Source organism: Protopterus annectens, chromosome 8.part0, assembly GCF_019279795.1.
Source record: "Protopterus annectens isolate FY-2018-M chromosome 8.part0, PAN1.0, whole genome shotgun sequence".
NCBI classification, from domain to species: Eukaryota; Metazoa; Chordata; order Ceratodontiformes; family Protopteridae; genus Protopterus; species Protopterus annectens.
This window is the reverse complement of record NC_056741.1, coordinates 89,486,485-89,511,576: the sequence shown is the minus strand read 5'-3', so window position 1 is coordinate 89,511,576 and position 25,092 is coordinate 89,486,485. Positions and strand designations below refer to the sequence as shown.

The 25,092-nt window shown below is 39.4% G+C and overlaps 1 protein-coding gene across 1 annotated transcript in view; it reads left to right on the top strand.

The window, feature by feature from the left end:
- LOC122808664 (CD209 antigen-like protein E) overlaps nucleotides 1–24,493 on the top strand; it is a 242,928-nt gene extending 218,435 nt beyond the window's left edge. Inside the window, exons 5-6 of the mRNA XM_044079640.1 lie at nucleotides 343–464; nucleotides 22,289–24,493. Coding sequence (XP_043935575.1) covers nucleotides 343–464; nucleotides 22,289–22,445 — 279 coding nt within the window. The 3' untranslated portion in view covers nucleotides 22,446–24,493. The remainder of the gene's footprint in view (nucleotides 1–342; nucleotides 465–22,288) is intronic.
- The last annotated feature ends 599 nt before the right edge of the window (nucleotides 24,494–25,092 follow it).

The following is a 25,092-nucleotide window of genomic DNA, read 5'->3' as shown; positions in this document are numbered from 1 at the left end:
AGAATCGAACAGGAGAACCTCTTGCTGTGAGGCGACAACACTAACCACTGCACCACTGCGGCCTATATTCTAGACCTGAGACCAATTCGCTTAAAAAAATCTTTCAAAACATTTTGTAAAACATTTATTATTGTGCAATAATTATGTCTTTTAAATGTATAGAAATGGTAAAATCATCTGCAATGTCCAATTTTAACTTACAGTGCTAGGATAAACAATACAGTAAAAGAAAAAAAAACACATATGGAAAGCATATGTTCTTTCTTCAGTGCTTTGGAAGAAACCAGTGCACCATGTTCTTTTTACCACGATCATTATTGCTACTGTTTTTGTTCTTGACAGATTTTTTTAAAGAACTCTTCAAGCATAAAGAATAAACCTTTATGGATTGGATTTACTGATCAGAAAGAAGAAGGAAAGTGGTGCTGGGTAGATGACCCAGCATGCAACACACCTAATGTAACGTGAGTATACCAATGGGAAAACGGCATTCTTGATTGTTTTGGCATGATTTCTGTTGCAGAAAAAGAAGGAAACAAGCTCATTTAACATCTATCTTTCTCTTATTTAATTTGCATTTTTATACTAATCCACTCATGTTATCCTGTAATCAAAAGCAGAACAAAGCAAATATTCTGCCTACAGAATGCATGAGTTTCAGTTATGGGTCAAGTTCTTTGCACTGGAAGCTACATGACTATTATAAAAAGAGAACATTTTTTTTAAGCATTTACATAGGTTTTCCCTGTTTAAGTTTCTTGAAATTTTACAGAAAATTACTTGTGACTTCTGACTGCTTTTAAGTTAATATTTACATTTTAATGACCATATCATTCATTGTTCTCAAAACACACATATTGCTAAAAATGACAAATTAACAGGCAAAATGCCTTTTCTGTGATTAAAAAAGTTGAACAGATAATACATATAATTATAGTTTATTAGACATGTTCTGTCATGGAAACATACTGTGGAGAGATGTGAAGGGTATGTGTCATCACTCTTTTAGCATAGCTATCTGTGAATTGACTTATATTACTTCTGTTTGATAACTAAAAGGTGGAGAACAGGAGTTCTTTGGGTAGAAGAGTTTGTCACTGATTAGAAATGTTCAATAAAAACTGCTAGAATGACTCAGCCAAGTTAGAGTTTTCACTGTTTAGTACCTTAAACCAGCCATACTGGATGCCAATGGGATATATTCACATGACCCCTTAAGGATATTACTGCATTTCAGTTACATAGGTTAGGTTCATAATATCATTATATTTTATTTTTGTTTTCCAGGGTAGAGCACTGATCTCCATGGTCATTATTCCAACTCGACCTGGAAGTGCTGTCTGGTCACATGACTTGCTCAGTTACACAGTTAGGCAATGGAGGTTGGGGGAATCAATTCTTACAACACTGGACCAAGGTTCATAGGTATATACTAGGCAAATGACCATAAGGCGCCCTTTTTAAGCCAAGCCATTCATCCCAAATGTATACAACAAGTTTGGTGCCCTAGACATTATTTTGAGGGTTATGTGGAAGCTATGGCTTAGGTGATGAAACATTTACAGGTTGCCTCTATCTGTTAGAGACATAGATGACAAGCCAGGAGTGAATTTCTCATTTCACATTCGTTGGTCCAAGTTATGATTGAATGAGGTCAGGGAAGAACTCTGCTTCACATGGATGGGAAGCTTGTACCAGAGTTGTGGCATTCCATGACACATGCATATTTCCTTCATATGTCCTATTTATGTCACAATCAAGGTTTAAGTCATTGGATTGGGTAGTTCTAATGCTATTTGCTTTCCAGATATGCAAGAGGCCCATCAGATTGCGATCCTGGAATACCTTGTATGCTAAATATAAGTGACTCTCAACAGTCTATAGGAGACAGAGCATAGGGAAAGGGTTTTGCAGTGAAGCACATAGGACTTGCTGTTAATGCCCTGCATTCTTTTTGTGAGGAACCTTTATGGATGTTCCAGTTGTCACATGTTCCTGGTCATGTTCATACAGAAGGGGAACTGAACAAAATGATGGGTCTGATGAGGGTTGAGTACAGTGAAATGATGACTTCCTTAGACCTATATACCATGCCCTTGCTTATAACTTGAGCAACATAGAATGATTTTCATACAACATTAGACATGCATTGATTGAAAGCCAGATTACTGTCTATGTATGTCCTCAAATCCCCGACTACTTGGGCTATTCTTAGGGGTGTGTAATCAATGAGGTGCTTTTCTGGTGGTAGCTGACTTCCCATAAGGGACTATTATGTATTTCTTAGAACTGAGTGTTTATGGAACCAGTTATTTGTTTGTTTTAGTCATTCCTGAAGAATATTAGTGTCTTTGCAGTCTTCTGAAACTTGGTCAATCAGAGGAGTGTGACATTGGCCTTGACTTCTGAGATGTAGCTGCCAAAAGCAGAAGACCATCACTGAGCCCTGAGGGAGTCCATAAGTGGCAGGTCTCTTTGTGGAGGTGGACTCCCCTAACCTAACTTCTTGGGTCCATTCTAAGAACCAGTTGGCACTCCAGTGTGTAACATAGGGAGTTATGCCTAAGTCCTTGAGTTTGTTTACAATGTCAGAGTGGGGTATTAAATCAAATTCCTTGGTGAGATCAAGGTAGGCAGGGTACACTGTTTTGCTCTTATCCATTACCTATCTGATCGTCTCAAAGAAGTCTACCTGGTTGAGTAGGCATGATCTGCTCTTGACAAAACTGAACAGGGTTGGGTTCATTGTCTGTTTGGAGGTGTCCAGTGTTATTATTAATCATTCCCATGATAATTCTTAAAATGGTTTTGCATATGAGACTTTTCAGACTAATGGGTGTATTATTTTCAGTTGCAGGTCTCTATTCTCATGGCACTAAGCCTGAACAGAGGCCATGGTTAAATAGTGACTCCAGTGGCCTTGATAGGTCATGTTTCATGCTATTTAGGAGGCATCCTGGGATATTATTGGAGCCCATCTATGCTGTGTTCTTGACCTTGGAGGGTGAGCTTAGGACCTGTTCTATAGTTGCCAGGGTTAGTTTTGATGATATTTCTTGAGTTATGACCAGGGAAGAGAGGGGTGAAACTGGAGCTGAATTTGTCTGCTAGTAGATTTACTAAATTTTCTGGATTCATGTATTTGGCTTATTCACAATTAGCTTTGCAAATTGTTGTGTACAGCCTTATGTTACGGACATAGCTAAAAAAAGTCTTGTGGTGGTCCTTGGGCTGAGAGGCTCTTTTTACCTCAAAATTGGCATTGCTAGACTTGATTTGTCCTCTGGGTTGTTTATTTAGAATGATGAGAGAGTTTTTGTCCTGATGGTTGTTATATTTCCTGACTTTTTCTATTTCTTTTATATTGTACAGTCTATTGCTATTTGGATTATACCAGAATGGCTGCTTTTTGAGTTTGTTCTGAATTTATTTCTAGTAGGCACAGCCATCTCTATGCACTTATTAACATGTTTGTGTGGAGTTATCTGTGAACAATTCCATATAGGCAACAGTGTTCTGAATGTTTTTTTTTTTTTTTTTTGGTGGGGGGGGGGGTGCTTGAAATTCTGTCAGGTTGCCACATAATAGAGTAAACTCTCAGCTAACCAGCACTCTCAAGCAGCCAGAAACAATATGAAAGAAAGACAGTACAATTTAAATTATATTGCACTTTCTGTTTTTCTCCCGCAGAAACATACCTTACATTTTTAGAGTTTTAGAGTTTTACAAAGGAAGATAGGAATAAATTCCCTCTCTGCCCAACCTGAAAACAAGTCAAACCAAACAAATAGTATAGGGTACAGTATTAGTCAGGCCTATTTTTAATAGTAACTCTCAAGCAACCAGAAACTACAGTTATCCGACATCTACCAATCCCCATGGGTGCTGGTTAACTGAAAGTGTACTATAATAGAAAGTTTACCTTAGAATAGTTTTTAAATGCTACAGGGGTAGCTGTGGTCACTGGTTTTATTTTTATTTCCAAGGAGACAGCTTTATTGTCCAACCTTACCATACAGAACATGACACTATAGGGCGGGGTCCACCTTTATCCCATGTTAATGAGGACCAGGCCCAGTATGTCTGCACACTTAGTGGATGTGTGGATTATCTGGCTCAGGTTTTTTTCTATTTACAAAAGCTAGGAATCGCTGAACCTGCAGGACTGGGATCATATAAGATTCACAGTTTAGAGTGGGGTAATTATAGTTGCCCCTGATTAAGGTATTTTGTTCAATGGTGACTATCCCCAGTAAGTTTAAGTATGAGTTATAGATTTTCTGGGTCACAGAGGTGGACCTATAGAGGGCAAGGATATGGAATAGGACTTTGCCTGTGGTAATTTGGACATGGAGATGCTCAAGCTCATTGTTCTGTTTGACCAGCCTTGAGGTGGCCTTGTTAATGATGTAAATTGAGACACCTCCACTTTTAGTCCCCTGCTTGTGTAGTAGCTGGCCTACGTGGGTGAAATGTATTTTAGCCTTGCTTTCCATGGCTTTAAACCGCATTTCGGAAACTGCATAGATGTTTGTATTCACCATGGTGAGGAGAACTTGGAGAGAGTGCAGCTTCTTGTTTAGACTCCTGGAATTGAGCAGTGACACCTAAAGGTAATATGGGGAGGAAAGTGTTTTAGCCAATATGTAAAAAGTACAGAGGAGACAGGTGCAGACCACCTGTGGCAAAGCAGTGTGGCCAGTCAGCCATATACTCCCATGCTGAAAAATACTGCACCCCCTGAAATGACATCAGAAACTAATCCAATCATTAAAGTAAATTATCTTCTGTTCTTGTTGTAGCATCATCCTTAGGGAAAGTAGAATGCTGCTCAATACTAGGCTCATACCAGACTGGGTCACATAGTCTAAAACCTCCATAATGTCTTTCTTCATATAGTCCAAGGAGGTATATCTCAAGTCATTTACATGCATATGAATACTGACAAAATCAAAAGTGTACCTCTGGTCCAATAACCTTAGTGTAAGCATGCTCTGTCAGATTCTGGCCCCAATGGATAACTGACTATGCCTTTCTCCATATTCAGCCTGATGAGTTGACATCTGTGTGATTCACAATGAAGTCTCACATGACTAAAATATAGGGTTGTGTGGTAGCTTTCCTTATGGACTTTAAAGCTGCGATTCCTTGTGTTGTGGCTATATGTGTTGCAGTAGGTGTTGTTTTGGTGGAGTGCTTCAGGGGCTGCTTAGGATATCTGTTGTAGGTCAAACACCTAGGAGGTCTTTGGAGTTTATGAAGATTACATTTAAGAGCCTCAGCATGTCAGTCTGAGTGTCTGATCCATTCTGTGTGTGGTGGGTATAGGGTGTACATTTTGGTAACCTGATTGGAATTATGTGCACTTTTATGTGAGAACTTTGCCTCCTGTGACAATATACGAATATATCTCTCACATACCTTATTAGTTTGTTTGACAATAAGCTGGCTGTAAGTAAACATAAGGCAACTGCTACATTACAACAGGATACCCATATCCACCAAGCTGGTGGTGCAGATAGCAGGAAAGTTCATGCCCATGGCTTCTGGTCCTATTTGGGTAGACAATAAGATTTTACAGGAGTGCAGAGTGGTAGTATCTACTGCTAAGCAGGTTTGATGGTGCTTGATTCTGTGTAAACTAATTTCTCTTTGCACAGCTGACTAACTGGGTAAACTTGCTTGGACAAAATTGCAAGAATATAACCATTAAATATCAGCATCAAATACAAAACAGCAAATTACCCAGTAATACTCCCTGAAAGGTTTCTCAAAAGTGCATATCGCAGCAACTGGTAAATAGTACAATATTATGGACCTTTAAATGATATGATGTGCAAAATCAACAGATAAAGCAGAAATACAGTAGTAACACTGTAATACAGTTAACTAAAACCACAACAGGGAAAGCATCGGAGGGTTGTAGAAATTTTCAAGAAATAAGAAACAGACTAACTAGAAAGGGATCAATCAAGTGAAACCAATAGTGCAGTTATGCGACTGCAGAACCTGTAGCACATCATGGTTTTCTTTGTCGTATGACTTTCAGCTACAGGTCGATAACCACAGTTAGGTGAGACTTCCAGAAACTTTAGCTTTTACATTGGAGGCAGGGAAGAAAGTACAGTTTTGTACCTACCATAAATGTAGATGTCCGATAGATATGCAACTGCAGTCCTGACATATGGGTTGTCCTGCCTCAGGCAGCCCTTCGGTCAGCCGGATTCCAAAGTCTGGGTCCAGCGTCGGCTGATGTCGCCTCCTCCCCGACATCAGAGCGGCTGGTGTATAAAGGCATCCGCCGATGCCATCTTCTTCAGTGTTTCTTGCCCCAGATGCCGGGTGCCCTCCAAGGAAGGCTAAATTTTGTGAATGGATAAGCAAAAATTTCCAGACATGCACAACAGTAATAAACAGATACACCATAACAGATATCCCCAGCTAAGTAGGAGAGGGGGAAAGGACCCAAGGGAAAAAGCAGAGGGGTAGGAGGGAGGGAAAACCTGACTGCAGTTGCATATCTATCGGACATCTACATTTATGGTAGGTACAAAACTGTACTATGTCCTTCAAGAATGCAACTGCAGTCCTGACATATGGGTTGAATACCATAGCCAAGCTGGGGGTGGTAGGATCTAAGCAAGGGATGGTGTAGCTAAAAGACCCTGCAGGACTGCAGAAGCAAAGCCTGCTCGGGATCTGGAGTATAAAGGCAGGTTGTAGTGTCTGGTAAATGTATGCACGGAGCTCCATGTAGCAGCCTCTAGAATGTCCTTTGTAGCCACTCCTCTTAGAAAGGCTGTGGATGTGGCTATAGCTCTGGTTGAGTGTGGTCTAATATTGGCTGGCACACCCTTTCCATGGAAGGAGTAACAGAATCTGATGCAGTGTCCAATCCACTTTGAAATTGTTTGATTGGAGACTGCCTTTCCTTGCACTCCGGCAGCATAGGCTACAAATAGTTGGTCAGACTTCCTGGTGGTCTTTGTTCTGTCCAAGTAGTAGCGTAATTGTCTGTGCATGTCTAAAGTATGCAGCAGCTTTTCCCCTTTATTTTCAGGATTGGGAAAGAAAGTAGGCAGGTGAATTGCTTGATTTAGAGACACCCTGGATATCACTTTTGGCATGAATGAAGGATTGGTCCTTAGAGAAACTCTGTCCTGATGGAAAATGAGAAAGGGAGGTACTGCCATGAGGGCCTGTATCTCCGAGACTCTTCTTGCTGAGGTAACTGCCAACAGGAAGACCGTTTTCCAGGAGAGAAATTGCATTTCTGAAGATGCTGCTGGTTCAAAAGGAGGAAGAGTTAATTTTTCCAAGACGTAGATGAGGTCCCATGCAGGAACTGGTGGTTTTCTGGGAGGTTTGATATTCTTTATCCCTCTTAGAAACTGTCTTAGCAAGGGATGCGAAAACACAGGTGGGTCACAGTTGTAATTTGCTGAGATTGCTGAAGCGTGAATTTTAATGGAAGAATATGAGAGGCCATTATGAAACATTTCTGCCAAGTATTCTAATATCTGAGGTATGCTCATCACTGATGCATCCTGTCCCTTTTTGGCATTCTAGATCATGAATTTCTTCCACTTGCCCGAATAGGTTTTTCTGGTGGAAGGTCTGCGTGCTTCCAGCAGGATTTCCTGAACCTTTTCGGAGAGGGGGACATGGGACAAAGTCATGGAACCCTCCAAGCTGTCAGTTGCAATATTTGCAGGTTTTGATGAACAGTCCTGTAATTATGTTGAGTTAGGAGCAGAGGCCATTGGGGCAAGGGCCACGGTTTGGTGTTAGTTATGCTCAGTAGCAAGGGATACCAATGCTGCCTCGGCCAGTCTGGAGCTATCAATATTCCTTTTGGTTGCTCTGCTTTGATCTTCAGTAACACCTTGGTCAGTAATGGTAGAGGAGGGAATGCATAGATTTTTAGGGTATTCCAGCTGAAGGAGAGAGCATCCGTTCTCCAGGCTAGAGGATGGTGTGTCCTTGAGCAGAACCTGTCCAGGTGGTAATTGAGATGAGAAGCAAATAGATCTATGTCTGGTCTTCCCCATGCAGTTGTTATTTGTGAGAAAATGTGTGGATGCAGCATCCATTCGTGTGGATCCATGAAATTTCTGCTCAACCTGTCCGCCAGAACATTGTCCTTGCCCGGAACAAACTGGGATTGCAAATGGATGTTCAGTTTCAGGGACTTTTCCCAAAGAGCCATTGTTAGTCTGCAGAGGGGATACGAGTGAGTGCCTCCTTGTTTGTTTATATACCACATGACAGTGGTGTTGTCTGTCCTTATTAGCAGATGGCCTTGTTGAAGAGATTTTCCAAAGGCTTCTATTGCATGCATCACTGCCAACATCTCTTTTTGATTTATGTGCAGAGGCATTTCCGTGGGAGTCCATTGACCTTGAATGCATCTGTCCCCCATGTGCGCCCCCCATCCATGATCTGAGGCATCTGTTGTAATGGTTTGACTTGCTTGAACTTTGTTGAAGGGCATGCCTTCGTTTAAATGGCTTACTTGAGCCCACCACAAAAATTCCCTTTGCAGGCATGGATTGAGTGGTATTACATCTTCTAGGTTGTGGCTGTGTTGAGACCATAAGCTTTTTAGGTACCATTGTAGCTTTCTCATGTGTAGTCTTGCCAGAGGGATCAGAAGGATGCAAGATGCCATGAAACTCAGGGCCTGCAGGATCTTCCTTGCGGTCAGCTGGGTAAGTTTTGCTAGGCTTTTGAAGTAATCTGGTAAATGCTGTTGTTTCTCCTCTGTGAGGAAAGCCATTTGTGATTGTGTGTCCAGTTTTGCTCCAAGAAAAATAATCTTTTGGGATAGTAATAGTCTTGATTTTTGAATGTTGACTGTGTATCCCAAAGCCTGTAGCAACTGAATGACATAGTCCAAGTTTTTTATCAATGTTTGTTTGCTGTCTGCTTGTATGAGGCAGTCGTCCAGGTAAGGGTATATTTGAATCCCCTGGAGTCTGCAATGTGCAACTACTGATGCCAGGCATTTCGTGAATACTCTGGGCGCAGTAGATAAGCCAAACGGCAATGCTGAGAATTGATAATGCTCTGTTCCTGCAAGAAATCTGAGGTAAATTCTGCAGCTGTGTCTGATTGGGACATGCAGGTATGCCTCCTTGAGGTTCAGAGTAACCAGCCAAGACCCCTTGCCCAGCATGGGAAGGAGTTGCTGTAACGTCAGCATTTTGAATTTTGGCACAATGAGAAAGGTGTTTAGAACAGACAAGTCCAGTATAGGCCTCCATTGCTTTTCTTTTCTTGGAACAAGGAACAGTCTTGAATAGAATCCCTGGCCTTGTTCCTGAGGAGGAACCTTTTCTATAGCTTTTATTTGTAACAGCTTTGCAACTTGTAAGAGAGCCTCTGCCCTTTGATTTTGTGGCAGGTTTGGCATGCCTTGTCTCGTTGGTAAGGTGTGGAAGTGGAACCTGTAACCTCTGTCTATTATGTCCAGAATCCATTTGTCCTTGGTTAAAATGTGCCAGTTCTTTGAGACTAAGGATAATTTTCCGCCTAGAGGTGCTTCTCTTTGAGCCTTGGTAGGTGGAGTGAGAGTCACGTCATTGTGATTGTCCTTGTGGTGCAGGTGAACTCCCTGCGCCACTTCTTTGATTTGGTGGTTGCCATTGGCGGCCACTGTAGGAGCCTCGGTATTGCCCTCTACCTCGAGCATGCCTGTTCTTTCCCCTCTGAAACTTGTCTGAGTCTGGAAATGACCAATTCTTAGAAGGCCAATTCCTGCTGAATCTGGGAGGCTGAACCTGGAGGAAATCCTTGACAGTCTGTACTGATTTTGCCTTTTTCTCAATAGACTTCAACACATCCTGCGCATTAGCACCAAAAAGCTTCTGTTTTTCCAGAGGTGCATCCAGGAGCTTAACTTTAACATGGTCTGGCAGTGGCTGTTCTTTCAACCAAGCATGTCTACATATAACGGCCCCTGTCATGGCTGCCCTACATGAAGCTTCCAATGCATCATAACCACACTGTAGAAAATGATTGCTAACCTGCTGAGTGTTATGAACCAAATCCTGCAATGCCTTTCTATCTATAGGCTCAGGAGAGGCTAACTTTTTCTGCAAATCATCCATTAAGTAATCCTGGTACTGAAACATATGAAAAAGGCAGTTGAGTGACCTCATGGCAAGGGTGGAAGAGGTATAAACTTTTTTGCCCCATCTCTCCAGGGACCTAGCTTCCCTGTCAGCGGGCAGAGGGTTTTTGGCCAAGGGAGTAGCCACTGCCTTGGGGCCCTGTGAAATAGTCTCTAAATCCACAGAGCGGGCCTTAAAGAGATTCTTATGGGTTTCAGGGACCCTGTAATATCTGTCAGGTTTGACAGGAGCAGGAGGGAGAGAATCAGGCAAAGCACTGGAGTCTGAGTATACATCATCAAGGACATCCAACACTGGAGGAATAGCTAAAGGTCTGTGTTGGGGTAGCTTAAGGAAGGTACGTAGCCTTTTCCTGGAGTCAGAGAATTCCTGACCCTGCCACTGAAAATGTTCTCTCATGGAGTGGAGAACTTCACCGAAAGATAAATCCTCTGGAGGGGAGGCAGAGGGAATTGAATCCTCAGCATCCGAGTCCTCATAGGCCTGGAAGGATTCTTCCTGGGTATCTGAGTGCTCTGAATCCCCAGAGGCTTCATCTGACGAGAGGGTGTCTGTCTGCTCAGTTCTAGGCCTTTTATCTGCAGGCGGCTGAGAACCTCTGTCTGGGTGCGGCTGAGAACCCCTGATAAGAGAGATTAGATCTGCAGCAAGAGTCATGATCTGTCTATCAGAAGAGGGGCCCTGAGCAGTAGGTTTAGGATGGGCCTTGGCCTGGCTGGTAGCCTTAGCACGTGCAAAGGCCTTGATGGACATGGATACCGGAGGCCTAGCTGCCCCACGTGCAGGGGTAACCTTGTCCACAGGAATGGTGTCGGGTAAATCCAGAGCTTCGGTTTCTGGAGGAAAATCAGCAACCGGCACCGTTGAAATCTCCGGGACCGAAGAACGCGTTAAAGCGGTGTCGTTGGCCTGGGGCGGTAGAATTACCGCTTCCAAAGGGACCGAAGCACTCGCGGAGGGCTTAGGTGTGGTATCGGTGGAAGACGTGGGCCAAGGATATCGGTCCCGGTCCTTGTGTTTTTTGGTAGATTGTGCTGTCGGTTGTTCCGACGGCATGATATAAGCAAAAGATTCGCCAAAAAAGTCTTCGGCAAATTCTGCCCGGCGCCTGAGAGTGCGCTTATTAAAGCAAGCACAGGCCGAGACGTCATGGTCTGGGCCCAGGCAAGGGAGGCAGTAAGAATGGAAGTCCTTATGAGCTATTTGTTTAGCACAAGACAAATAATTATTAACTTTTTCAATTTTTTCTGACATCGGCCGAGGCAAGAAAAAATGTTCCCCAACGGGGTACTTAGCTTTTAGATGACTTTGGTAACTGAAAACACAGGCACTGACCGACCGGCACTTGCGAACTGCTTCTGCTTCGGGCACCACATGGCAAGAAAGACTGAAGAAGATGGCGTCGGCGGATGCCTTTATACTCCAGCCGCTCTGATGTCGGGGAGGAGGCGACATCAGCAGACGCCGGACCCAGACTTTGGAATTCGGCCGACCGAAGGGCTGCCTGAGGCAGGACAACCCATATGTCAGGACTGCAGTTGCATTCTTGAAGGACATCTGTAACTAATCAGGAGGGAGCAGTAGGGAGAGCAGTACTTGATGTATTAGTGGGGGCTGGGGTAGATATATGAACAGGGGAAAAACAATAGCAAATAAACAGAAAAACAATAGAAAGCAACGCTAAGCATGTAAATGATAAGCAGAATACAAGTATGTAGCAGCAAAACTGGAATGTAAACCTTTTTCTTCCCTTTTGGCTGAAGAGATTGCTTCTCACAGTTTAGGGCTTACCATGCCTCTCAGAGTGTTGAATGCCCATAACTTTTTACTTTTTAAGTCATTGTGGGTACATGCAGGCCTCTAAAACGAAACCCCACTAGGTGTAGATATGCCATGCCTCAAACTTTTTGTGACCTCATCAGTATAGCATAGGTGGATTGCTTGGCTATGCTTTAGAAACATAGGGTTTAAAACCCAGCTGATGTCCATAAACATTAAAGTACTTGCAAAATAAACTGCAGAGCATCCAAACAAAGGATAAAAAAGTTATATAGACAAACCTCAGCCAAGCAAGTGTCTTCACTGTGTAATACTTTTAAACCTCCAATAGTAGGGGGACATTTAAGGTATAACACAATGAAGATTATAGCTTGGTTGAGTGCTTCTTGCAGGTTTTATTTAACTGTTTTCCTGGGTAACTTTTTTACCCTTTTCTTGGACATAGATTAGAAGTAGAAACACATTTTACATTAATATGATTCTTTATGGTGTGTCCTTAGTTCAGAGGAGAGGTTGACTGGAAATTATGTTCCTGAAATATAATACAAGGGAGATCCATACTGCAGATGCTTTTTTACCAAGTGCACTTTTAGTGATTATAAGGTAAAAAGATCTTCTTGGTGAACATGTATAAAGGGTGCATGAATTTGTGCATACTGTGTTTAAGACAAGGCCACTTGTTCTGGCAAAGGTATAAGGTTATGAGCTGTTAAACAACTTTCACTTGTAGTCCTGGGTTTAATTTCCTGTATTGCTTATTTCAAAGTGTGTGATTCTGAACAAGGTCCTTGTTTCTGCTCCGACTTGTGTGTGGTGGGTGTGACTCTTGAATACTAAGGTGCAACAGTGTTGGAATAGTTTGAAGTTAAAGGTAGAAAAAAGATTCCCTGATGACCTGACATCATGGAAGTATGACCTGACTAACTTTAAATAATGCATGTAATTTTACTTATCTAATTTGTGTTTTCTTTTTTGTAATCTAATACCACCCTCAAAATTGGTAACACTGATTATCAGAATGTACTTCTTACTGTTTTCCTTTACTTAACTACAATATTACCTAATAATTTTATGTAAAATCAATGTTCTTTTACTCGACCGCTATTATTCTTGTATTCTGTTGGAGCTTATCTCCCCGGGCCTCCGCTGAAAATGGACATGGTTCCAGTTGGACTTTTCCCTGTCAACAAATGTAAAATAAAAAAAATAAATAAATAAATAAAGATGCTATTCTTTGGCTATTGGGCATAGTGCCGTGGAGGTAACATTGTTTGAGTACAGATGCGGTAAATAGGGTACTTAGCAGGGAAAACATAAACATATTACAGGGGCAGCTTATACATGCTTGAGGATGAGAGCTAGTTAGAACTATCTGGACCTGAGGGACCACAATGTGCATTACATCTAACTGATAAAGTGCAGTTTTGTTAAATGTAAAGGAAGGGTCCATTCAGATGTCAATGTATTTTGAATTATGAAACATCTACTACAGGTTTAAAGGTATGTACAAGGCTAGTTTACCTATTTGGTTTACCAGAGAGTGAGATAGCATTAAGGGCCTGGTTCAATAGTCTTTGAATTGCACCAAGGATCATACTGTTTTTCTTCTTTACATGAAGTTAACTTCTAAGTTGTTTAAGTTGCTGTTTCCAGATTTTATGAAATGTAAGTAAAATCAAGGCTTCTTTTAGGCTGGTAGGTTTAGCACTTTTTAGAGAGAGTATATCAGCATGGTTCAACAACATTCTTGAAGTGGGAACATTATGGGGTAACTGGTTCATAAATAAGTCACTCCTCAGACTTATGCACTACTTTTTAGGGTACAACTGTACTAATTGTGCCCGGTTTGGAATGTGTGCTTTTGCAGTGTATTTAACTGGTTTGTAAAGTAGGGGAAACTTCTAAAACAATAACTGGGGTCTTCAGAAAATCCTGTTATAAATCTTGACTGACGAAGAGAAATGGTCTCTTAGGGCCAATAAATAAAGTGTCAGTCAGCAAATCCTAATCAAAATTAGAATAACTGACAGAAATGGATGGATATCTATGGAATATATGACCATAAGGTTCTATATAATTCAACACTTGGGTGGTGAGATTCTTTTCTAACACTTTTGCTAAATGTTATGTTATAGATGAGGTAGTAGTCACTAGGTGTAGGCTTGCGTTCACTGTTTTAAGGATGGGCATATATGCTGGTTTCCTCCAGAGTACTTGATCAGTAGGAAAGATGACATTACAAAGTTAGTAGGTTGGTAGAGAAGTTGGCTAGTTTTGGAAAATTTGAACTAAGGTTTGTAGCCCTGTCTCATGATTAAAGGGTGACTTTTAAACTTGGTTACATCGAGAAAAGGAGCATTCAGTTATCGACTAACTGGATTTTGAGTGCTTAGAAAGACTATTGCAAATAGAAATTCTGCTACAAGTGCTGGGTTTGTTATTTAGCAGGAGGTTTAGAAACAAATGGTAGTTAGTAATATTATGTCATCTATGAGAAGAGACCATTTGGGTAAGGTTAAGAACTAAAAAGTAGTGTATAAATCTGAGGAGTGAGACAATTTGATTTAAAATCACTAAGGGAAGTACAAGTGCAAAGGAAAGATGGCCACATAGCATAAGAGTTCCAAGCCAGGAGATTTGTAATTGAAACTCCTGGCAAGATAAATCAAAAAGCCAATCAAAAATCATTCTAAAGATGCCTGTAATCAGACAACTACATTTAATGTGATGTCACAGAAGGAAAATCTTGCTTTGCCTTTTATTTCAAAAGTTGTCCAGCATGGAAAAGAATGCGGACACTTTAAAGAATGCACACAAGCAGGATTATTGATCTTGAAAAAGAAAATTTAGAATCTGGAAAATTAGATGAGCACAAAGCTGAAAGAACTTGTGAAAAAAGTTAAGCTGGTTAGATAGGTTGTGGGCAACAGTACAAAGAGTTATGACCAGGTAAATTGATTCCCAGAAAAGTGATCTCAGCAGCAGAATGTACTTATCAGGATTTAAGAAAGATTGTGTGAGCAGAACATAGCTGCTTTGTACTGCACCTGCTGAAGGAGAGATTTAGCTTGGAGCAAGAACAAGAGATAGACGGAGTCTACCGCATAGCAAGGATTCAAGAAAAATAGGAAATCACCAAGGCATGTACTACCTTTATGCACTCCTAGATAACTACAGAAGTGATCCTGAAGAAACAATTCCATAGAAGTAAATACGCATCCAGCTGGTAGAGGACTTTTCAAGTGACTTATATAGGACACAGAAAATCGCAGTCTAAATAACTGAAGAACTGAGAGCCATGGGACAGAGCACTTACATTGCATACCCTCCAGCTTAGTGGGTCAGTGAAAGCACAACAGAGTCAAACTGCAGTCAGAAGAAGACTTGAAATAGTTGAAAGAGAGCATTAGGCTGGAAAACGCAGCTGCAGGCAAAACTAAAAATAAGCAGGATGGAGGGAGGGAGCAGTGATCATTTCAACACCTATATTTGGGTAACTGTACTTACACAGCTGTACTATGTTCTTTATTTGATCAGTGCTGCAGCAGTCATAGCTATATGTGTAGATTACCACAGCTTAAAATTGACAGGGAAGAGGAAGGATGAGTGTCCCCGAGGCCCTGGTAAATGGCATTAGCAAAGCCTGTCCTAGAGCTGAAGAAGGAACTTAGTTTAAAGTGCTTTGTAAACGTGAGCACAGAGGACCATGGTGCTGCTTCTAGAATACTTCTAGCATCCAACCCTTTCCAAAAGCCACAATGAGGTCAAGGCTCTGGTAGAATGAGGTTTGACCTACCTGAAAATACTTTGTTGTGGTGGGTGCTACAAAAAGTAACAACATGAGCAACCATTTGAAATAGTCTGTTCTGACACAGTGTGTCCTTTTTTATAAACCTTCAAAAGAAATAAACAAATGATCTGAAGTTCTGAAAGATTTTGTTCAGTCAAGGTAGCTCCTGACTGAGATATTTGTGGGAGGTGAAGGTGTGGCACATCCTTTTGCCCTCATTTTTAGTTTCTGGAAATAAGACAGAGAGATTGATGGCTTGGCTTAAGGTAAACTCAGATACCACTGTAGTTATAAATGAAGGACTGTATTTTAAGGAAAAGATCTTTGCAGAAAATGAGAAAAGCTTGACCAATCATGAAAGCAACTTAGAATCTCATCTTGCAGAGGTCATAGCAATTAGTAAAATTGTTTTCTATGTAAAGAACCTCAAGTCAGCCTGGTAAGCTGGTTCAAATGGATCAAGAGTCAGACTTTGTAATACAAAATTAAGATCCCAAAGTGGAGCCACTTCTTTTCTAGGAGGTTTCTTATGCAACACTCCATTCAAAAATGTTTTCACACAAAACTGCATTGAAATAGAGGGATCCTTGGGAATACATGCTGAAATGGCCGACAAGTGAACCTTGACTAAGAATTAAGACAGGCCATAAGACAGTAACTTACACAATTATTATAGAACCAGAGAAATGTTAGCCCTAAAAAGGGGCTGTCTTTTTCCCCTATGGTCACTAGAAAACTCAAATGTGGAATATGTGATAAAAAGTTGTGAAGAGACAGCATTTTGAAAAGGCGAGCTATCACAAACTGATTCAGAACTAGTCCCTAGGAATTCTCTTACTTTCTTTCTTTAACACAAGGAAAATCCTGGAATAAAATTCTTCCCCGGAAGTTATTTGTAGATCATTTCATGGTTCTTCTGTGTGATGTGAAAAATATCTTTCTGGATGTTCTTCAAGAACATTTGTTCATCATTCTGAACTTCAATTTTATTCTCCAAAGTCTATTATCATTCTCTTAAGTTCCTGGATCCAATTGCTAGTTGTGACAGAAGAGGTACAAAGCACAGTCAATGGTTTACACAGCTTGGCCAGAAACTGTGTGGAAAATTTGGAATACTCTAATAATTAATGATGAATTTGTGTTAGCTGTTAACAAGAGGATGGTTCTCTACTGTGTCCTGGCATATTTGCTTCATACAAGATAAGAAAAAAAAAACAAGATTTTGCAGGTTATGTGAAGGTTTTATATTGAGAAGAAAAGCTTTAGAGGACTGATAAAGAAAAAGTAATTAACAAGAAAGCATTGGGGGACTTTCAGCCCTTCCTAGATATATCGCAGTGAAAACATTAGTAAGATAACTTAGGTTGGCAGAAAAGTTTTCTCCATAATGGGTACACAGACAAAAGAGTAAGGTGATGGATTAGCCAAACACATTCCACAAATTACTAAAAAGACAAATCTTTGGCAGAAAACATAAGATATGTATGAAGTTACATTGGAAGAGGTTGAATTGTTTTTGGAAGATTTATGTACTAAAAGGGGAAGGGAATGTGAGAACTAGAATTTTCAAGTGATGTTGATTGAAAACTTGGAACATTTAACACAAGACAGATCTTGATATGGAAAGTGACTGTAGGTACATGATTAAAAATCTTTTACTCTTATCCAAGCTAACCAATGTATATGGTTGGACTACTGGAGTCTACTGAAATATCTGAAGAGAAAAGAAAGAAAGATTATGCAGCTCAGGTCCAAACAGCCATACGTATGCAAGGGATTAGCTATATGTAAACCTCTGGAACAATGATAATTACATAGATTTGTTGTGAGTTATGTGTCTTAAAAGAATAAAAGAGTTGAACAGAAAAAAAACCAACTAACCCTATTTTATATGTTATTAAAATAGTTTTGATTTTATTCAGTCGTCTTCAGTCATGTTTCTGTAGGGATACATTTCTAATTTAGAATAAAAGAGTTTCCAGTAATTTAAATAATGGCAGATTCAGGAGCCAGATAACAGGACATTCACTAGGAAGACGTATGGAAAATGATGATGAGTTCCAAAAAGGTAGGCCCTTTGGGTGGCCATATATGTTCAGTGTCTTTCATGTCTGGGTTGTGCAAACTATGATTAATTATTAAGCTGCTGTTTTAAATGTATTGAGATGGGGAGGTTAGAATGAAAAAATCTGGCTCACCATTAAAAAGTTCTTCAGTTAAGTGGCTTTGTGGCCATAAATTACTAAAAGCCAAACTGGAAACTGTCATTTATTTATTGACATTTGAATACCGGGAAATTCTGATTGGGTAGGACCCCATTTTTCAGTGGAAGCCTGGGAAGAAAATCTCCAAAGTATTACAAAACATTTTAAGAACAATAATTTTACAATCTTCGAAAAATAATACAAAAAAATTTACATTTTAATTAGTTATACCAAATTAGATACAATATGGGTTAAGCATATATACAAGTTATATGACAATGATTTAATATTTATAGACATTTTAACTAGTTTACATACAAATTAAATGCAGTTTAGTATAATACAAACAAGACTGACAATATGAAGTGAGAGAAAAGCAGGCTTATGGCATACTTGGAAAGAAAGCCAGGGGAGAGTACTGATAGAAGTAAGAAAGTGAATAAAGAAGGGATAGTAAGGAGGTGTGAGGTATGAATAGGTACTAGTTCACATTTACAGATATAGTTTCTCCAGTTGTTGAGCAAGTATGGAGACAGTTTTGGCTAGGAAGCCTTTCACAATGGTTTTGAAGAATGAAAGTGGGGGTATTGACCTGATGGATGCAGGTAAGGAGTTCCAGGCCTTCTCATCAAGGTACGAGTATAGACAATGCCCAGCATATTTAATAGGTTTGTAGACAAACAGGAGTTTTTGGTTATTGGATTGTAATGACCAACTGGAAATATAGTTGTGTACAATGTCATTTAGTTCATTCATGGTTATAAAAATAATTTATAGTTTTAGCTTTCACAAGCTCTGTCTTTGCTCACATGTTTCTCTTTCTAGAGTTAAATGACATCTTCTGACATCTTAGGCATCCCAAGGTGTCAACTGAATAATCTTGATGGGAAAGAAACAAAGAAATTAGCATATTTTCCATGCAAAATATCTAAAAAAATAAGGCAATGACATCAGTACAGGTGATTGGAACTTCCTGGTGCATGAGAATACCAATCATATTACCACACTCTTCATCGGGGATGGGGTCAAGCTAGTGTATGTCACATAGGTTCATGGGTTCATAGGTGTGTACTAGGCTAATGGCCCTGGAGCCTTTTACAAGCCTAGCCCATAGGATTAACCTGGCATCGTGCCACCCGACCTTAGTTCCCAGAGCCTCTGTCGAGTAGAGCCACTGGAGTGATCCCCGGGGTGAATTTTCTGTTTCCCATCCACTCATTAAGATTTCTCTAGAACAGGGTCAGTGAGGCGCTTTGCTTGACATGTGTGGGACACTGAAAAAGGGAAGGAACATTATTATTCTATTTTATTGCTTCACTTTTACAGTATTTTTTTTAGTTCAAGTGGCTTTGAAAATATCTCATTATCCATAGTATAAAAATCTATTCGTATTACCCATAGTATAAGATTCTATTTCTATCACTTTCTCAGCTTTTGAGAATGCAGTGTTTGTACTACAGTTGCATACCAAGATCATGTTCAATAAAATAATACATAAAAAATCATATATTTTCTTCATTTTTTTCTTTATATTAAAGATCTATTTTTTTTTGTTTGTTTCTTCTCCTCATCATCTAATTCTCCTGCTAATTATAGATTTGCTGTTACAAATAGCAGATCTGAGGATCCGGTGTGCTCTTAAAGTTAAATTAATCAAGTTCATTTTCAGTGTGGTCTACAGTGATTGGGTGTGAATAAAACAATTTTTGAGTATGACACAAAATGTAAAGGGCCATGACTGGTAAAATGCATATAGTAGTTGGAGAGCTATTGGAGATTGGGGATGTTCACAGTTGGCTTAATAGTTTAGGTGCTTACTTCACAGACACAAAGTACAGGGTTTGATTCTCATCACTGGCAACTACTTGGTTATTAGCTTGGCTTGTAATAGTTTGCAGTCTGATTGCCTGGTACTTACCTATGAACCTACCTAAAAAGACTCATTACAAAAGGAAATCTTTTTATTCATTGAGGTGCAGCAGACTTGCAGTTGACAATATTAAATAAACAGATTTATTAGTTTTGCCCCCCATAAAGAAAAATATATAAGTCTTGTAATTAATTTCTTATTAATTTCTTTAAATAATGCCATTCATGAGGATATCACAGAAATAATATAGGGATTATTATCATTATTATTTTTTTTCCATAGCTTTCTTGTAGCATTTTTAAGTAGTTCATGCAAATTCTTATTTCTCCTAAGATGGCTTGAACTGCATTCAGACATGCATGCATTTCTTTATCTTGCTGTTTTAATGATTTCTTCTCCCCATTTCCCTGTAGCTTCTGGAAGACCCTCTGAGAATGATACAGCAGGAAATGCCTATATCATATTCTTTAGGAGAAGATACAGTATGCAGGTACTGCTCACCTGCTCCACCGTGGAGTTCAGGGAGCCAAGCAGCCAGCAGCTTTACACAGAAAGCACATCAGGTGCATCTGCAGGTGCTTGAAGCAGGTGCAAATACCTGAGAGTGCTTGTGCTTAGTTCCAAAATGGCATGAGTTATTTATCTAAACAATTTTATTTGCTGAGTTAGTCACACTAAGCCAATGACATCTTTTCAGGAGAAACCTAAGGTGGTAATCCTACTGACTAGGGGAAATTTTGCCAGGGCACTGGAAAAATTCTAATTTTCCTATATATTTTATAAGTGTCATGAGATATTTTACATTTACATGAACTACCACCAACTCAAGCAGTTGAAACCTCAGTTGAATATATCACGCAAAGGATATCATCCTCAGGATTGCAGCCCCCATTACAAAGCTAGATTCTCTTGTTTTGTATCAGCTATGGAGATTACATAGCAACACAAACACTGGTGTTCACAGTATGACAGCACACATGAATAGCCATCTGCACCTTTGGGTCTATATCAGAACATCAAAGTATTAAAACTTCGAATGTTCCGATATCGAACACTATTCAGTGAATGCTAAGGATAGCAAAGCTGCAGAGCAGCGAATTCTTTCCTTGGGAAAGAATTTGGTTGGCCATTTCTGTGGCTTCGCTATTCTTAGCACTGTGGTGGAAAGTTACGGGTTGGGTTCAGGTAAGTGTGTGATTGTTTGTACGTTAGAGTTAGGGGCGGGTTAAGTGAGTTAGGGTTAGGGCGCGGGTTAGGCGTGTGTGCGATAGTGACGGACCTTAGGGTTAGGGTTTGGGTTAAGGTAAGTGGGTAGATAGTAGTGTATGTTTAGTTTAGTGTAGCATTAGATGTAGGAATTTAAGTGTATGTGAGTGGTTGCTGTTTGTTTGATGTGCTTGTGTTGTGTGTATGTGTTTTGGAGCAGTGAATTTTTTCCATGGGAAAAAATTTGCCATTCTGAATGTTCGATATTTTCATGTTTAGATGTTTTGGGGCCAATGAAATAGCGTTCGCTATTTTCATCTTTTGATAATGTGATATAAACGAGCACCTTCTTGTATGTGATGGAAAATGTGTCTTAGAAGATTCATCTGGGGTGTTCTGCTTCTTATACCATGTGGATATCATCCAATAGTAGACCTATCCATCCAACCTCAATGCCATTTTTTCAATTTTCATACATGGGGACTGGGTGTTACATCAACAGTGCCCATTATTTACAGTCAATATTCACAACTCTGGGTGGCTATCCCTGCTGCAGTGGTTCTTCCATTACACACACACACACACACACACACACACACACACACACACACACACACACACACACACACACACACACACACATGCACACACACAAACGCACACACACATGCACACACACGCACACACACACACTGTAAGTGAGAAAAACGGGGACAGCAAAACAAAATGTAAGATCATAGTGGCTTTGGTAAATAGAAATGCTGGCTTGGGCCCATTATGCCACCTAGAAGCACCTAGCTTAGATCCCAAAAGCTTAGCAACATTTGCTAGTATTTAATGAGGATGGATACCTAAACTCCCTTAGCTTGAGATAATTATAAGCAAATGGAACACTCTTAAGAAATATATTTTCAGAGGAAAAGCCCCCTCCTGTCCAACAAATGGGGTAGTCAACTGTCATTCTCTAACACTATTATTTTTGCTATGCCGGCAGTGAAGTTTGAAGAAATGGTAATGACTAACAGGCAATATAATATATATCTTGCACTTTTTCCATTAGCAGGGTCAGACCACTTAATAAACAGAAAGATACAAGTGATACGTGACTCAAGAAGGGGCAGGAACAACTGAACATGCTTAGACTATTGTGATATGAAGTGGGGAGAGATGAGTAAATGCAAGCAGGAATGGAAGGTGTCCATATGTTTACCCTCATCTGCAATGAAATGGTATCTTTCCATATTTAATTGTACAATATTATGAGGTGAAATAACTGAACAGCATTACCTCCTTTGTCTTTTAGGTTTTGGGGAGAAAAGCAGCCTGATAATCATAACAATGATGAGAACTGTGCCACAGAAAATTATAATAACAAGAGTTGGATGACCTGGAATGATGACAACTGCCAAAAGAACTACAACTGGATTTGTGAAAAGAGTGTTATACCTATATTTTTATAATAAACCCTGCATTTTTTTTTTACTTTACAGAAATAGGTTCCATTAAAAGGAAATCTGTATGTTGTGGTTACCTGACAGAAATGTAAATAGTCACTTGAACTCACAGGACCCTAATGTTTTCCATATTATCTTTTCATATAGACTTGGCTATCTTTTCATTTTGTTTATATGCAAAATATAATAAGAACTAAAAGAAACAAGAAATGCAATGCAGCAGGGACCATCAGCTACTAATGACTCAGAAACTCAGACTTTATTAAATCCTAATCAGGGCACACAGTCCATTTCATTAGAAATTCTCAAAAGAGATCATTCTTCCATCAGAACAAGTTAACTTCAAAAGGAGTATTATTGCAGCTGATTTGTGTTGATTCACAGTACCTAAATCAGACAGATAATTTAGTTTCAGATACTTATGCAATAATTCATGCCTTAGAAAGATATTTATCAATGTAAAATTATCTTGTGAGAAATGATTCAACAAATCAATTATACTCGAGTATAATGGACAGCAGAACACTTTATCAATACAGGTCACGGAGCATCCATAATGTATACAATAATAAGAAATGTCACAAAATGCTGGCTGTGTATTCTAGAAATCCATATGGAACTGAAGTGACTGTATAAAGCATTCAAGCCTTGATTCAAATGACTTAAAACGTATCTATCAAATGCCTCCGGATCCACCAATAAGTGCCACAATACCAAGTATAGTTCCAATTTATTGGGACATAAGGATGAACTGACAACGACAACAATGTAAAACCAATGACATAAAGAAACTAGTTAAGCGCTTTCAACCATTACAACTGGTCTTCTTCAGAACTAAGACGCCATACTCCACAAACAGTTTAAATAACTTACTTGGCACCAAAAAATCACAGCTTCTTAAAGCTACATGTACACTTGTTTCATAGCGCTGCATACATTGCGATCTATTCACATATTAAACAAGTTAAAAGACACATTAAAATTAAATTATATAAAATGTGATAATTTGTTGTGATTTAACTTAGCTTCTTTACACAGAATTAATGAGAACTGGTATTAATATGTAGTGTTAATGACTTTAAATGTGTATAAATTTGTCACGTTTATAATCGTAAAACCTTATATATTTTTTTTTGTTTTTTTTGTTATTTTGTATAGTAAGCAGAAATTCCTTCTGTGATTGCCGAATACAATGATAAATAAATAAATGAATTAATAAATATATAAATATAAAATATATTAAAACGTATCTATCCCAGATCTATAGTGATGAACACTCTCTAGGTCATTGAGTTACTTTCAAACACTTATGCAATAGCTCATGCATTAGAAAGATAAGGTATCAATGTAAAATTATCCTGTAACAAATGTTTCAACAAATCAATTATACGCGAGTATCCTGGACAGAAGAATGCTTTATCTATACAGGTCACAGAGTATCCATAAAAACTTGTTATAACTTGTTACAACCTTACATGAGTAACCATGTTCTGTGTTCCACCAACAAATCGTTATTAAAGATATCCAAAGTTAATAATGCTGCTGGAGAATCTCTTTACTCTAATTACTTAGCCAAAATCTGGAATACTCTGCCCCTGGAAATGAAAAATATCAGCTGTACTACAGGATTCAAAAAGATCCTTAAGACCCATTTAACTAATACATAGATATGATCTTGTATCAACCCTGATTAAGGAACATGAATATGGTCTACCACCAACCCTAGTTTTAAAAAAATCTGGCCACTGTTAAGTATTGTCAACATATATTTTACCATTCATTTCTGTACTTTGTATAAAATATGCCTGTATTACCTGCAAATAACAATGTTGTGCAGTTGTAATGTAAACTGTAAAATGTACTCTCTACTCTAGATCCTTGCACATACTTAGTTATTTTTTATTTTGTGTTCTTGTACTATTTTGTTCCATCACTGTATCCTTTTAAAATTTATTTGTGTATTAACTGTGGAGCTTTTCTCTCCAGGCCACCTCTGAAAAAGGACAGCTTGTCCAGTCAGACTTTCCTGGTAAATAAATAAATAAATAAATAAATAAATAAATAAATTGTGAATTGCCACAAATTAATTCTAGGGAAAAAAATTCCATTTGATGTAAAATGGCAAGACTCTTCTTCTAGGATTGCTGAACAAGTACAGTCTAAAATGTACTTTTAGAAGAGCTGCTGAGTTTGTAGTTCCTTCCTATCTGGGGTGTTCTGCTTCTTATACCATGTGGACATCATCCAATAGTAGACCTATCCATCCAACCTCAATGCCATTTTTTCAGTTTTCATACATGGGGACTGTGTGTTACATCAACAGTGCCCATTATTTAGAGCCAATGTTCACAACTCTGCATGGCTATCCCTGCTGGGGTTGTTCTTCCATTCCATACACACACACACACACACACACACACACACACACACACACACACACACACACACACACACACACACACACACACACACACACACGCACACACACACACACACACACACACACACACACACACACACACACACACACACACACACACACACACTCATACCTATAGCCAATTTAGAGTGTCCAGTCCACCTACTGCATGTCTATGGAATGTAAGTGGTAACCCATGCAAACACAGGGAGGACATTCAGACTCTAAGCAGAA